Below are 13,843 nucleotides of genomic sequence, written 5' to 3'. Positions count from 1 at the left end.
TCAGAGTCAGTTCTGCAGAGACACTCTTTTATTTGTTCTTTTTTTGCCTTAAGCAAGTCATTAACTGCATATACAGCAAATATCAGTGCTATTACAAATGTACATTGGTGTAAACCCCAGAAATCAAAATAAATGACAATATAATGTGGAAAAAAGTAGGCAGATAGTATAAAACAATGTAGTTAAATAATTCAACTGAACTGTGTCTTTTACATTTAATATTATAATTTATGCACCATGCAATTGTTTTAGTGCTATACATATAATACATTATCGTAGTTTTCCTCTCCACGACATCTTTAGTGAATGATATGATTTTTATTTGACTTCAGAACGTGTTATAAGAAAAGAGTGAAAATGTTTTTTTCATCTTACAGCATCATTAGAGGTGTTTTTAGTATGTTTGATTATTCAGTTATGAGTGACAGCTTGCTGATTATGGCCAATAAAGCATAGTAGACAGATTTGTTATCTTTGTTTAAAAGTCACGCTGTACAGTGGCTTCCGTTTGATTGACTGGAACTGAGCCCCGCCTTCCCTCTGATTAATCACGGATGTGACACTTATTTACCTCACTGGATTTTGGATCTGAAATTAAACACACTGACCACCAAAGAAAAGGAAAAAAAAAAACCCAAACAAAACAAAATAAAATAAAAAATAAAATAAAATACCAACCAACCAAGCAAACAAACAAACAAACAGACAAAACCCAAAACAAAATCCAAGGACAAACATGGTACAAGGGCAGGTCTACATAATTTTTTCTTTTTTTTTTTTACAAAATCAAACTCCCACTTACCACATCCAAAACACTTAAAACAACTCTTGAAAAATCCATTGGAAGCTCGTTTCTTTTTACAGATTGAACACAGTTTGTACTGAATCTGGGTTTGGCAGAGCCCAGAGTCGAAAGAGAAAAAGAGCGGGAAACGGATCGTTAGTCTTCCTCTGTGCATCCCAGTAACTCGGCACGCAGGGTGATCCGACCGTACCACGACCACGGGTGGATGCGGATGTAACGGGCGTAGATTGGCGGATCTATCACGTTCTTTCTGTGTGTGTCATTGTCAAAGTTTCCCTGAAACACCTGCAGAAGGGAAAAAAAAAGAATTCTTAAGGTTACTCATGAAAGCATTCACTACTAAGAGCACCCTGTTCACAAAGGTATTTAGAGAAAAAAGTTCAGAAAAAAAAACAAACATGGAAAAAACAAACTCCTGTGGAACTAGAAGAAAGTTTTTGAGAAATGTGTCTTGCTTTTCAGTACACTGACAGCTTGACATTCATCAGTAAAGAATACAAACTGAGAATACTGAGAGACCAAGCTGAGTCAGCCTTTGCTGTCTCCCTCCCCCCCCCCCCCCCCCTCTCTCTCTCTCTCTCTCTCTCTCTCCCTCTTTGCCTCACCTGTCTGCGCCCCCCCCCCCCACTCACTCTTTCAGAAGACTACAGAAGTTTCTCGTTTCAAATACAAGTGAAAATTCAGACCTGCAGGGCAATTTGGTCTCACCTACGGTGGCTAATACCGTCACGTTTACATCAGAGTTTCTCATACCACGTTTTCTGAAGCTTGTCATATCTGCTATCTATGTTTTATACATGAACTCGATTCAATCCCCTGCCTACACAGTGTCTTATGCATTACATATGTACCATGCTCTAGATGTCTTATTCAGTTGTATATCTCTCTTTAATTTAATTTCGATTGTTTTTTTCCCTTTCTTTCTTTTTTACAAGGAGATCAAGGACTTAGACAACGAGACACAAACAAATAAACAAAGCAATGTGACCATGGCAAACAGAGCTTGTCGACGGATTGGGAGGTCTACTTTACAGTCAGTTGAATGCTATTCCACTTAAGTGGACTGGATGGAGGGCTTAGTGTGATGTAAGGAGGAGTAAATGAACTCACAGGGGACAGCCCCATTGAAGAGCTGTGATTTCTCCAATTAAACATATAGGATCACCACCATTTAAATCAAACGCAATGAAATCCTCCGCTCTCTGACACCATCCAACCTCTGGGCCAAACCCTCTGGCCGTTAGCATGCTGTGGTTGATGACTTTAGCAAACGTTATAGCTTTGTCCTCTGGTAACCCTATCAGCCTAAGCAAGCTAACTGGCTTGAAATGCTTGACTTTACCAGCTCTGTTCAGTCAACATTCAACAAAGATCTTACTCTCTCCCTCTTTCTCGCGCTCTCTCTCCCTTGTCTTTTTGTTCCAGTGGTACAAAGTTAAGGACCGTGACAATTAGCAACAGAGCACAGAGTCGGAGACAAAGTGAAGAGAGTGTCGTATGGAGCTTGTCTGCTATATTAAATCCAAATACACACTTCCAGTGTTTAGACTTTTTTTTTTCCATTTCAAGGACTACGCATGTTAGGAAAACAAAATCAAATGGAGAGAGATAGAGAGAGACAGAGCCGCAAAAATCATTTCACAGGCACAAAACATCCTTTGAAGTAGCTCCAGCATATGGAGCTAGTGGATTCTCTACACGTTGCCTGAGTGGGGCTATCTCCGTGGTGAAGTGGTATCTGTCTCAGTGGATGACACGGACGAGGTCTCATATCCAGTAATAATAACAGCCCCGGACATGAAGACTCTTGCCCATATTCTACCCTAACAAAACAATAGTCATATAATGCCAGTAACATAAAGGCAGTGAGAATATGAAAGGACAGAGAGGGAAATGTACTCATTCTAATGGAAGAACAGAGCCTCCCTTTGCTATGAAAGTAAAACCGTAAATCATTGAAATGTAAGATAATAACATTGTGATTGCCATAATTACCTTTTAAGGAGTGCGTGTGCGTGTGTGCGCATGTATGCGTGCGTGTGTGCGCGTCTTTGATTGGATCTGAGTAAGGTTTGTGGTGTTATTAACTTAGGTTTTCATGATTTACTGAGTCTATTTGCACATATTTTTCTGTGGTATCAAACCAGAGCTATCTTCAGCATTTGTTTTTAATCTTGATGTGTAGAGCACAAACACGCTACATTTGTAATGTCTTTTGTAACAAAACCACCAAATTGGACAGAATAATTCCGTTCGTTTTAATTTAAAGTGGTTTGAAGTTGAAAATCACATATCTTTTAATTAGACTGCATAAATAACAACAGGCTTTTATGTGTACCCACGGCAATTAACACTTAAAAAAGTATTTATCTCAAACTCCAAACTCCAACTCCAAGACATTTGGACAGACTCAGAGACAGCCTGAATTAATGATGATGCAATGCTTCTTGATTTATGTTGTCTCAAGATTAGAATCAGAACATTAAAGCATAAAATCAAATTTGGGGATTCATATTTGTCTCAGAGAATAAGACACCATTCACTTTTGCACAAGGACCTGTGCTTGACTCAGTGTGTTAGACTTCTACCCTACCCACTGATTAATAAAAGACGATTGCAGAAACGAAATAAGTTAATAAATAAATAAATAAATAAATATAACAACAGAAAATGACACACTCCAGGATCCCAATGGCATTAATGACAAAATCTCACCATTTTTATCCATCCCATTCATTCCATTACTTGGCAAAAAATAAAATATTGAGTCTCCTACAGTTCACAGAATCAAAAATCTGATGCGATCATTAGAATGGACCGAAAAAAAAAAAATCTATTAAACAAGGCCAACTATGCCTCCATCCAAATTTTTCCTTAAAATGTATTTTAGCAATTTAATATAATGTATCGTTCATTAACAACACATTGACTTAATTTACATGAGAGAATATCCCGGTCAAGCACCCTCTTTTCAAAGAATCAAACCAGGGTTTTGAAACAAGTAAAAAAAAAAACACAACACATTTTTGTTTAACTGTGAGGTGTAACGAAGAGCATAAGTGAACCCAGTGCTGCTGTCACAGTTTCTCTACATGTGTTAGCACAGACAGCACCCCCCTGTGTTTTTCCCGCCATGCTGTGCTTGCTCCGCGCACACCTGCTCCTTAACATGGTTTTGTTCGACAGTGCCACATGAGCTGTCAAGTCCCGTCACGTCAGTCAGGATCACAGTTATTACCTCAGCGGAGACCTGGCTCTCTACCTCACGCTGAGTGCCACACTCTCTGCCTACAACCCGAAGGACAACATCCACCGGGTAAGGACAGCAGAGAATCGTAGTCTCGTTCCACAACTGCAAATATGCACGCTCTCTGCTTAGCTGCTTTTCGCGCTGAGTATCTTTTTATGTTGGTGAGGAATTGCAAAAGAAAATGTGTTGAACGTGCTTAAAAAGGGATATGGCACCATGGAATGAACAGTTATGGAATAAACAGTCATCAGTGGAATTACAGTTAACAGTCACGATGCTGTTGTGAAGTTACTGTCATCACTCTTGTGAATTTTTGGTGAGCAAAATAGAATTTTTCGGTCTGCATCATTCTAACATTCCAACATTCTAAAATTGAGTCATTCTAACACTGTTCCTTTTGGTTCACGGTGGGACAGACATCTGTGAATCACAGGCCCAGGAGAACGGCTGAAGAAAACGGGGAGAGAGCAGATGGTGCACGAGGAGAAAACATTCAACAGTGGCTGCATGTTGGATCAGCTCTCTTGGACAAAGTGTGGGGGTCTAGCAGAGAGGAATTCCCTTGACCCCTTGCACATGAAAGGGCTAGGGTAAATGTGGAAAGCCAATAGGAATGATTCAAATGTCCTAGCCGGCTGTGCTATCTTCAAACTGTTCTCATAGCTGCCCATGGGGCCATGACTGAGCTTAGGAGACGGATGGTTTGAGCTGATAAAATCTACATATCTCATTAAAAAGGTCATGAATTATGTAGACACGGAAAATGTTGTCGTTCAAAATGAAATCTCCTTGGAATTCGACGCATTCATCTCAGAACAATAACAGATGTTTTCATACCCACAGAAATTTTTTTCTCCTTTTCTGTCATCTTACATTTATTGCATTTTTCATTCATCCTTTTTATTTTCCCCAGCTACCTTAATCTGGTCTTTTCAAATGAATTGCTGAATTCCTACACTCCTTTTTTCTTTTTTTAAATAAATATCTGATTATTAGCTCTGTGTAGATACCCACTTAATGCCTACCATCTTGCAAGGCCATTCTATAACTAAATCACCCTTGAGGCTTCAATCTCTCTACAGTACAAACGTGGAGAGCTAAGTCAAATGAGGATACACGGCCTTTTAATAGTCCATTCTTTTTCATTCTCTCCCCTCTGATTTCCTTTCCCCTGATCCCTTCACACATCTATATTGTACAGCCCATGCTTTAGATGGAAGGCTATGTAGGACAGGCACAACACAAACTTTAACAATTGATCACAGAGCGAGTTCTCCTCCGCTGCAGTAGCCTAAGTCTCCAGTGCCATTCACATCTGTTTAATCACACAGACAGGATGCCAACGATGTGGCAAGGCTGACCAAAACCACAGTGCATCCTGCAGTTTACGCTGGATTTGTTCTATTTCTTAACTTACTGGCCTCGACCCCCCAAAAAATGACTACTTATTATTATTTTTCGTCACTCGTAAATTGCTTTAGAGCATCTGCTAAATAAATAAATGTAATGTAAATGTAATAGTCGCTGACCACTTTGCAGTGGTTGAAGACTGGTTCAAATCGCAACTCTGACCTTAACTCCAAACACTAAACCCAAAACATTAGCTGACTCCAGCCTTAAGACTGCTGCTCATTCATCCAAACCCTGATACTTATCTGTAACCAAAATGATTTAAAAAAAAAACCCAAAACTTAAAGCGCTCTGTTTGACTGTACACTTGATCCCAATCCTCATTCTAACCATAGTTGTTTCTGTCTCTTAGCAACGCTTTATTACCCAACATGTCACTCTCTGAGTTCAAATGAGAGAATGTGGACTTTCTCACGCACTCCGAGACCTAGCGTTTTCATACTTAAAGGAAATGAACCAGTGTCAGACATCACAATCTTATGAATGAGGATATGAGCTCCAATGTTCCACAGCTGATCTCAGACAGACAAACCATGCCAGACATTCAAGGGTAATGGGCCATATAAACAGAGCTCTTGGTAAGCCAGAAATCCAAGTCGTGAAGGTAAAGCAATTTAAAGGGCACATCTGCATCAAATAGAGCAAATATTTAAACGATTTGCTATCAACCATTTGTTTTTAAACCATTTGTTATCCTCTTGAATTACATGATTCTGACATCTGGGATTGGGAGAAAAAAGGTTTTGGTTTTGTCTACATTTCACAATGTTGCAACGAAAAGGAAACGCGGATTGATAAAAACCAAAAGAACTGTGAAAGAGGTTCTCTGAGTTATGTCAATATCCTTCCCTACAATGTCTTTGGGCCTCTCTATTGTTACTTTGTCCTGAGATAACCAGTAAAGAATGGAAAAGAGACGAGAAGAGTAAAAACAGCATTGTGGACAGACCATCTGAAGGTCTCTGTTGGGGGATGAGATACCATCTCTTGGGCCAGCTCTGTTTTACATTAAACTATTTCATAAGTGCAGTGAGGGATATCTTATGTGGGTTGAACCAACCATCCAAACAATGTTATTCACCAATTCAACGTCTAATAATGAAAAGCTCACAGTATCAAAGCATAGGCTAAAAAATACCGCTGTTCACATGTACGTGGACCAACTGCATATGTAAATTATTACTGTAAAAGAGCCGTCTTTTCTATTTCTGGTTTGCTTACAGTAAGTCGACTCTGTACAGGATCACTAAAACTCACTTAGATTTTACTGACCATTGACTGGAAATAGAGTGATACAGTTCCCTGCTATCAGATCTGGAGTGTGTGCCTCCTATCTGACCCTGAGGGCAACATTTCCACTGTATTGATTTCTCTCGATGAACTCATCAAGGGCATCTATAACCAAGAGGTTTCGAAAATCTCAAAGCTGACCATTGGCACAACGCCAGCACTGGCTCTATGTGACGCAAAAGACTGGGTTAGGTTTTCTTTTTTTCCCTTTTTTCCCCTCTGGCTTTTTGTACATCCTTTCTAAAGCTGCTCGTGACTGTGTAGACTATGGAGCCGGATAGCTGGCGTCTCTTTACTAAGGAGCTGATCGCTAGCTCCTCTAAGCATGCAAATTACAGTTCAATCAAGCTTCCGTCTTTAAGCTGACATCCGGGAGGCAAGTTGTATACAAACCAATCAAAGGACAACTAGATCTCAGGGCGTGTGCTTCTTGAGATCCTCCAGAGGAGCCAATACATCGTCATGGTGCTTGTGGGGATTCATTGGTAGCTAATCTCTAATCTCGAGATGCGGCTTTATTTACCGCCGTCTAACCTGCTATTGACCTATTACCAAGAGGGAATAGCTTTTCTTAGAGGCTAATTAACCCTTTGCCACTGACCTGGGGCAGATTTAAACACTAATCAATTGTGGTCACACATGACTGAAACTGTTGACATTTACACACTGGCAAAGGTTGCTAAAGTTGACCGGAACGTGTGTTTATGCGTGCTTTCCCTGTCTACAAACACAACTTTAAACATACTCTCTCACAACTAGCTGTCGATGTGAGTGGTTATTTCATTGTGTTAAGAGCCCCAGGATGCGATAATTGAGTCTGGCCTTCATCCAAAGTAAAAAATGTCATTTGTGTTCGGCCCTGGCTTCACATGAGAATGAATTATCCCTCGCTCTATATATGCTGAAAGATTGGATATCTGCTAGGACTCTCCCCTAATATCAGTCACCTGGCCACAAGCTTCACTTTCATCTAGACAGCTTTCAAACCAACATCTCTACGAGGAATCTGTGCGTTATTTCCCACTTGTGTTTTGGATATGCTGTATGCTATGTGATTCTTCAGATCTATTGTGACATTAGTCCTTAGCAGACAAAAAAAAAATCACAAGAAAAAAGAAGATAAAGAAAGCAAAAAAAAGGAGAAAGAGAAAAAGTATAATTTAGGATATTTTATCTGTGGCATATTATGGAGATCATGACCAGACTGGGAGGGAGAAAACAGACAAATATTTCTTTCTTTTTTGTTTTTTTTATCACAACGCTTTTGATTTATAAAGTAGGAAAAGTGCCAAGATTCTATCACTGCAACAGATGTTTAAAAGGAGTCGTAAGCTTAGATCTTGAGATTGAGAGACTAGACAGCCAAATATATTTAATTTGTCAGCACATTTTCTAGTATTTTCCAAAGTGTCTTTTTATCCCTGTTATAATCAACACACATACATACACACTATGATAAAAACACACTAATGGTTTGTTTTTGGTTGTCTGTTTTGGCTGGTATTAGGTGTGTTTTTGGTTGTTTATTTTTTGGTCATTCCAAAGTTTCTATAGTTATGCCTGGGATAGCTTGGCCTCTGGATGGGATTCAGTTGCTCCAGAACTGTCAGTAATCTCCAGCTCTTGTACCTTCATCAGTGGGCTGCCTCAACAGTGGCCTGCATCCAAGGATCATCTCTGCAGTTGAAATTAACTTCTCAGGCAAAGCCTCAGGGACTTGAGACAGTGGTTGACAAATGGCCTTCTGAATATGCAATTTATTTGAGGCATAAACTGGCATATGCTCACTGTTGGAGAACTTTGTATTCTAACGGTGTCCTGTCGTACTTCATTCTTGTTTTTGAATCTTTGCTTTGCAGCTGATCCCTATTCAGATCCATATGCCTCTTGACGATTAGCTATGCATTTTGAATTACATCCATTTTTGGTTGCTCTCCAGCGCCGCACTTGTGGGGCACAACTCACATTTTCAAGCCAGATTTACTGGCAAACTTCCTTTAATTCCACGCAAAAAAACTGCAGACATGGCCTTGGTCCTGTGTTAAAGCCCTCCTAAAATATCTGCTTCGCCAGTGTGCTGTGCTTCTTTGTGGAGATACCCTGAATTGGCCCCTATTAGGTCCAGATGTGCTTTGGAAGCTCTTATCTCGGATGAAATGTGAGAGGAAGGAAGAAAGCTTACAAGACTCATAAACAACAGCTGCATGACCGAGACCAAGACCCCCCCCCCCTCCCTCCCCCCACCCCCCCAAAAAAGTGAGTTGGCCAACTAAGCCTTGGCCTGCCAGTGTGGGTTGCTGGACTGGACGCGTGTGGCCCATCGGAGAGTCATAAACAAGATTTCTAATGTCAAACTGGCTGGACCTGTTAGAAGGTGGTTCTTATCTGACTGTTGGCCAAAGTGAGTGTGTGTGTGAGAGAGAGAGAGAGAGAGAAAGAAAGAGGGGAGCTGAGAGCTGAAGTAGAGGAGTGGAAATTGGCAAGGTTTGTGAAGAGTGAGATAACAAAATTTGTGCTTCTGGAGTTAGGTGTGGAGAGCTGTCTTCACCTGCATGTAATTCAGCAGGAAGCAAAATAAACTATTCGTAATGGAGATTCACAATTCCAGATGCCCTTCACACGTTTTCAGAATCGAATGGCTACTATTGTTATATCAAATGAAAATTTTAACTTTAGTTTGGAGCGACTTTTTAGGATCCAGTAGATGTGCACAGTATTTCTTATGAAATTGAATTCACCCGTTGGCTCATTTTCTTGGTCCAGAGACTTTGTTTCAGTCGAGAGAGCCATCAGCAAATAAAATTTTGATACTTTTGAAAGAAATAGTGTGCGGGAGTATTCCTTCCTTTGGAAACTGAGTTCAAGTCTATTTGTGCATGCAAATCATTCATTTTTAAGAGTTTTGGACCAAATACTCCAAAGTAAAGACTTTGATTTTTTTTTTTTTTTTAAGGTTTCTAATCTTTCATGAAAAACTGTATTGTAGAAGTTCGCCTTCGCACTGTGTGCTGTTGAGCTAATGAAATAGCCTTACCTTGTCTTTCTTTTGCTTTTCATCTTGATATATGTGCCATCGTTCACCGTCGTTACTGTAGGCCAGCTTGTATGAGCCAACGAACTGCACATGACCAAAGTCTTTTGCCCCCTGGGTTATTACTCCAGTTATTTTGGTGGGGATGAGCATATCGACCTGAGAAAAAGAAATCAAGAAATAGCGGGAGCAAGAGAGAGAGAGAGAGAGAGAGAGAGAGAGAGAGAGAGAGAGAGAGAGAGAGAGAATATGTCACTGTCACTGTCATTCAGTGTAGTTAGACAGAACCTTTAGGGAGGCCTTATAAAGACATTGTAAATTCAGATGCACAGGGTCTGCTTTAAATATTCACAGAATATTGAATATTGAGGTTCCTCTACGGCTTAGGCTCAGCAGAACAGAAACAGCTAGCCACAGCAGCTTCTGTGGACCCAGCTACACCATTTGAGTTAAATTTTAATACCTTCTCATTTGCTTGGAAAGTTTTATTTGCGCTGCACTCGGCTGTTAACATAAAATTGTTTTATTTATTCGGGGACCGTATTTTATTATTTAAAGAGGCCACACTCGCTGTCACTCCTTTTTTGAAGAAAGTTGTAACAAGAGGAACAATGTCACCAAATGTAAACAGATTTTGTTTTTTGAAGAGGTGTGAGAACAGACATGGAGCTGCCTGTTGATTATAAAGTGTGTTTGCTTTGAGAAATGTAAAAAAACAAAAAAACAATGCCTGTTTTCCTACCGCAAAGATACGTTTTCATATACCATAGAAAAAAAAGAACAGATACAGTGACAACAGTTTAAACATATAATGCAGGAAAGAAAATTTTAGGAAATCAACAGCAAGCAAAGGCATACAATTTAAATTACAGTATGTGTTAGCTCCATTCGCTCAACACCACTGAATTTGGTTTCCAAAAATGAGCGAAGGAGGCACATAAAACAGGATGATCTAGAAGCGAATGTTCATTTTTGGCAGTTCAGTGAATGGTGTGTCCCAAGAGGTGCTTCAGATTATTCTGCTAGTTTCCCTTAGATGAAAAGACAAAGGTCAGATAACTCATTTGCATTGCTAAGACAAGAAGTGTGACAGGAGAGAACTCAACCAGTATATAGGAGTAATGCTTTACAACACGAGAGATGAGACAAAATCAAATTATGATTGAGTGCATATATATACACACACACGCGCGCGCGCGCACACACACACACACATATATATGTATATATATATATATATATATATGTATATATATATATATGTATAAAGCTTTTAAAAAGCATGCATAATTGGTGCAAAAACATGAATTATGTCCCTATTTCTGGAGTATTGCACTTAGCGTGTATCCCTTCTTATATCAGTCCATAAATCTTTCTAGCCTTTTAATGAAAAAGAGAGAAGAAAAATGAATAGAGGAAGACCTTTTGTTCTGGTAGGTCTGTAGCATGAGTCAAGGATTCTGTGCTTTTCCTTAGAGAGCCCTGTTCTCTCTTAATAAGTATATCGAATTTGGCTGTCCCCTCCCCCTTACCGAATGTGAAATCATTTGCTGTTTCTCCAGTGTGTCTCCTTACGGGGAGAGGTTTTCTCTCCAAGTCATTCGTTTCTAACGAGGTCTGTGCAAAATCCTTTACATAGACCTGCAGACATCAACATAGTTTATCCCACTGGACTTTGTCCATTTCTACTCTACAAATACGAATATGTGACAGTTTGAAATGAATTGCGGCCTTGGCGACGGTAAACAAACAGGGCTTCAGGTGAATAGGCCTGCCACGCCACTGTGTGAAGCTTTGATTACTCTCTGAGGCCTGAGCCCAAGGTAATCTCACCCTGACCAATGAGACGCGTTGGCTGCCAAAACAAAGGCTCGCTGGAAGGGGGTGGGAGGATGGGGAGGGGACGTGTAATTGCTGTCTCAGGTTAGCTGTTAAAAAGAGACTTTGCTGGCAGCTTCTGTCCTCTTCCCAGCACTTTGATGACTGCAACCAAATTAAGGGGTGAGAAAAGCTTGTTAAAGCATGGTATCCCCCCCCCCCCCCCCCCCACCCCAAAAAAAAAAAACCCTCTGCATGAATTCAGTCCCAACTCACATACATAATGTTTTGAAGTCTTTTCTGACATGCCCAGAATACTCAGGGCAGGGTCAAAAAAAAAAAAAAATCACCCAAGCTTTTACTGTTTCTAAAACACGCCTCAAGGGGGGCCAGAGCGCGGAGGCAGCAAACGCCTCCCACAAGCTCTTTCACTTCCGTCGTCATCTTTACATCCTCAACATCTCTCCACTTTCCATGAAGGCAAAAAAAAAAAATAAAAAAGAAACCCCAGTGGCTCTGAAGGTTGTTAATAAGCATAGCTTGGTCACAACACTTTGGGACGTGGGAGTGCACTCGGCACTCGACATCTGAGAAAAGGCACAGGCCTGTGATGCTTCATTCGTTATTTAGAAAAAAAAAAAAGAGAGAAAGAAAAAGAAAGATGAGTGGGGGAGTAAATGCCCCGTCTGCTCATTAAGATGAAAACGAGTGTGTAACCTCTCCATCCATGTTTGATGTGGTGGTGTTAGTGACGGATAAAAAGAGAGAAAGAGAGAGGGAGAGAGAGAGACACAGACAGACAGGCAGAGAGAAAGAGAGAGAGAGAGAGAGAGAGAGAGAGAGAGAGCGCGCAAGCAGAGCTCTTTGTTTTAAAGGAATCGCATTAAGCTTACTCCACGTATCCATACTGCTGGGCTACAGGAGCCTCTGAGCTGGGATAATTCTATGGGTGATGAAGACTTATTCAACTCCCAGTGCTGGCATTCTCTGATCAAGTGTGAATCCAAGAAAAGACTGGAAATGTTGGAAACCGTGAAGGGCGATGATGGTGTGCACAGTTCAAACAAGCATGTTGATCATAACATATGCAAATCAAGTCCCCAACTTTCCCTGTGCAGTAGGAGGGTAACAGGTTCTATTTACCGCTCACCTGAGACAAATGTAACCTTGCACAACTCTGCTTTTAGAAGCAAATGGGCTTTTGTACTCTGAAGACAAACAAACAAAACCCCCAAAACAAGACCACATTGTGCATTCTGTTCTCATGACTTAAATTCTAGTTTTATAGTTCTACGACAAAATGTGGTTCTCAGACGGATCAGTCCGGATGAAGATGAAGCAAGTCCAAAGAGGGTGGACTGGGTAAAAACGTGGGGATCTGGGAGAGAGAGGGAGAGTCAGAAAGAAAGGGGGAAATTTTTTTTTTTTCCTTTCGTAAAATCAGATCCATATCTGAAAATCAACAACAACAACAACAAGAACAACAAGAACGACAAGAACAGAAAGCAGAGGATGCTTTTATAGTTGTAACGTAATGTTACTTTTCTGTGGTGCGGTCAGACCTTTAGATGTTGGAGCTATTTTTCTTTTAAAAGGAACCATGAACAGATAAAAGGGAACATTTCATTCAAATAGAGAAATCATTGTGGTTTTTGTTAAAAACTAGAACATGGGAATGAGGTATACCCATTACCAGACAGAACTGAAGTACCAATCGGTCTGTTGTGGCCCGGCATTTATATGCATCACAAATGCCTCTGCAACCAAACTGTCTTCATCTACACAGTTCACACTGAACTGTTTTTCAATCCCTCTCAGATTAATTAGTTACACATCTGAACCAAACGCATGCGAAGCACGTGTACAAAAAAAGAAAAAAGAAAAAGAAAAAAAAAGGAGGAGAAAAACAGGCCGCTTTCAACGCCATGGAGAGCGCAGAAAGCAAAACAGAAACAGCTCTGACTTGTTAATGACAAACAAAGTCAAACCAACCTGACAGCGTCTCACTCAGAGTGGCTTTCTTCTTCATGCATAATTTACATCAGCAAGTGCGCACGAAAGATGACTTAAGTGAAAAAAAAAAGAAGAAAAAAAAAAAAAATCACCTTTGCGTGAGACAAATTGAGAAAAGATGGAGCTGTTCAGAATTAACGCAGACTCCCTCCCCTCCCAAAATCAAACCATAAGCCAGCAAAATGAAAAATATTAAAGTGCACGTTCACACACATGTCCGTAGGAG

At 40.3% G+C, this 13,843-nt stretch overlaps 1 protein-coding gene across 1 annotated transcript in view; it reads right to left on the bottom strand.

Moving 5' to 3' along the window:
• Positions 1–940: 940 nt before the first annotated feature.
• edil3a (EGF-like repeats and discoidin I-like domains 3a) overlaps positions 941–13,843 on the bottom strand; it is a 98,171-nt gene continuing 85,268 nt past the window's right edge. The window contains exons 10-11 of the mRNA XM_030764746.1: positions 9,790–9,945; positions 941–1,090 (exon numbers count right to left, since the gene is read on the bottom strand). Of these exons, the coding sequence (XP_030620606.1) occupies positions 941–1,090; positions 9,790–9,945 (306 nt within the window). The remainder of the gene's footprint in view (positions 1,091–9,789; positions 9,946–13,843) is intronic.

This window comes from Chanos chanos, chromosome 1, assembly GCF_902362185.1.
Source record: "Chanos chanos chromosome 1, fChaCha1.1, whole genome shotgun sequence".
NCBI classification, from domain to species: Eukaryota; Metazoa; Chordata; class Actinopteri; order Gonorynchiformes; family Chanidae; genus Chanos; species Chanos chanos.
The sequence above is the reverse complement of the archived record's forward strand: the minus strand, read 5'-3'. Positions and strand labels throughout refer to the sequence as shown.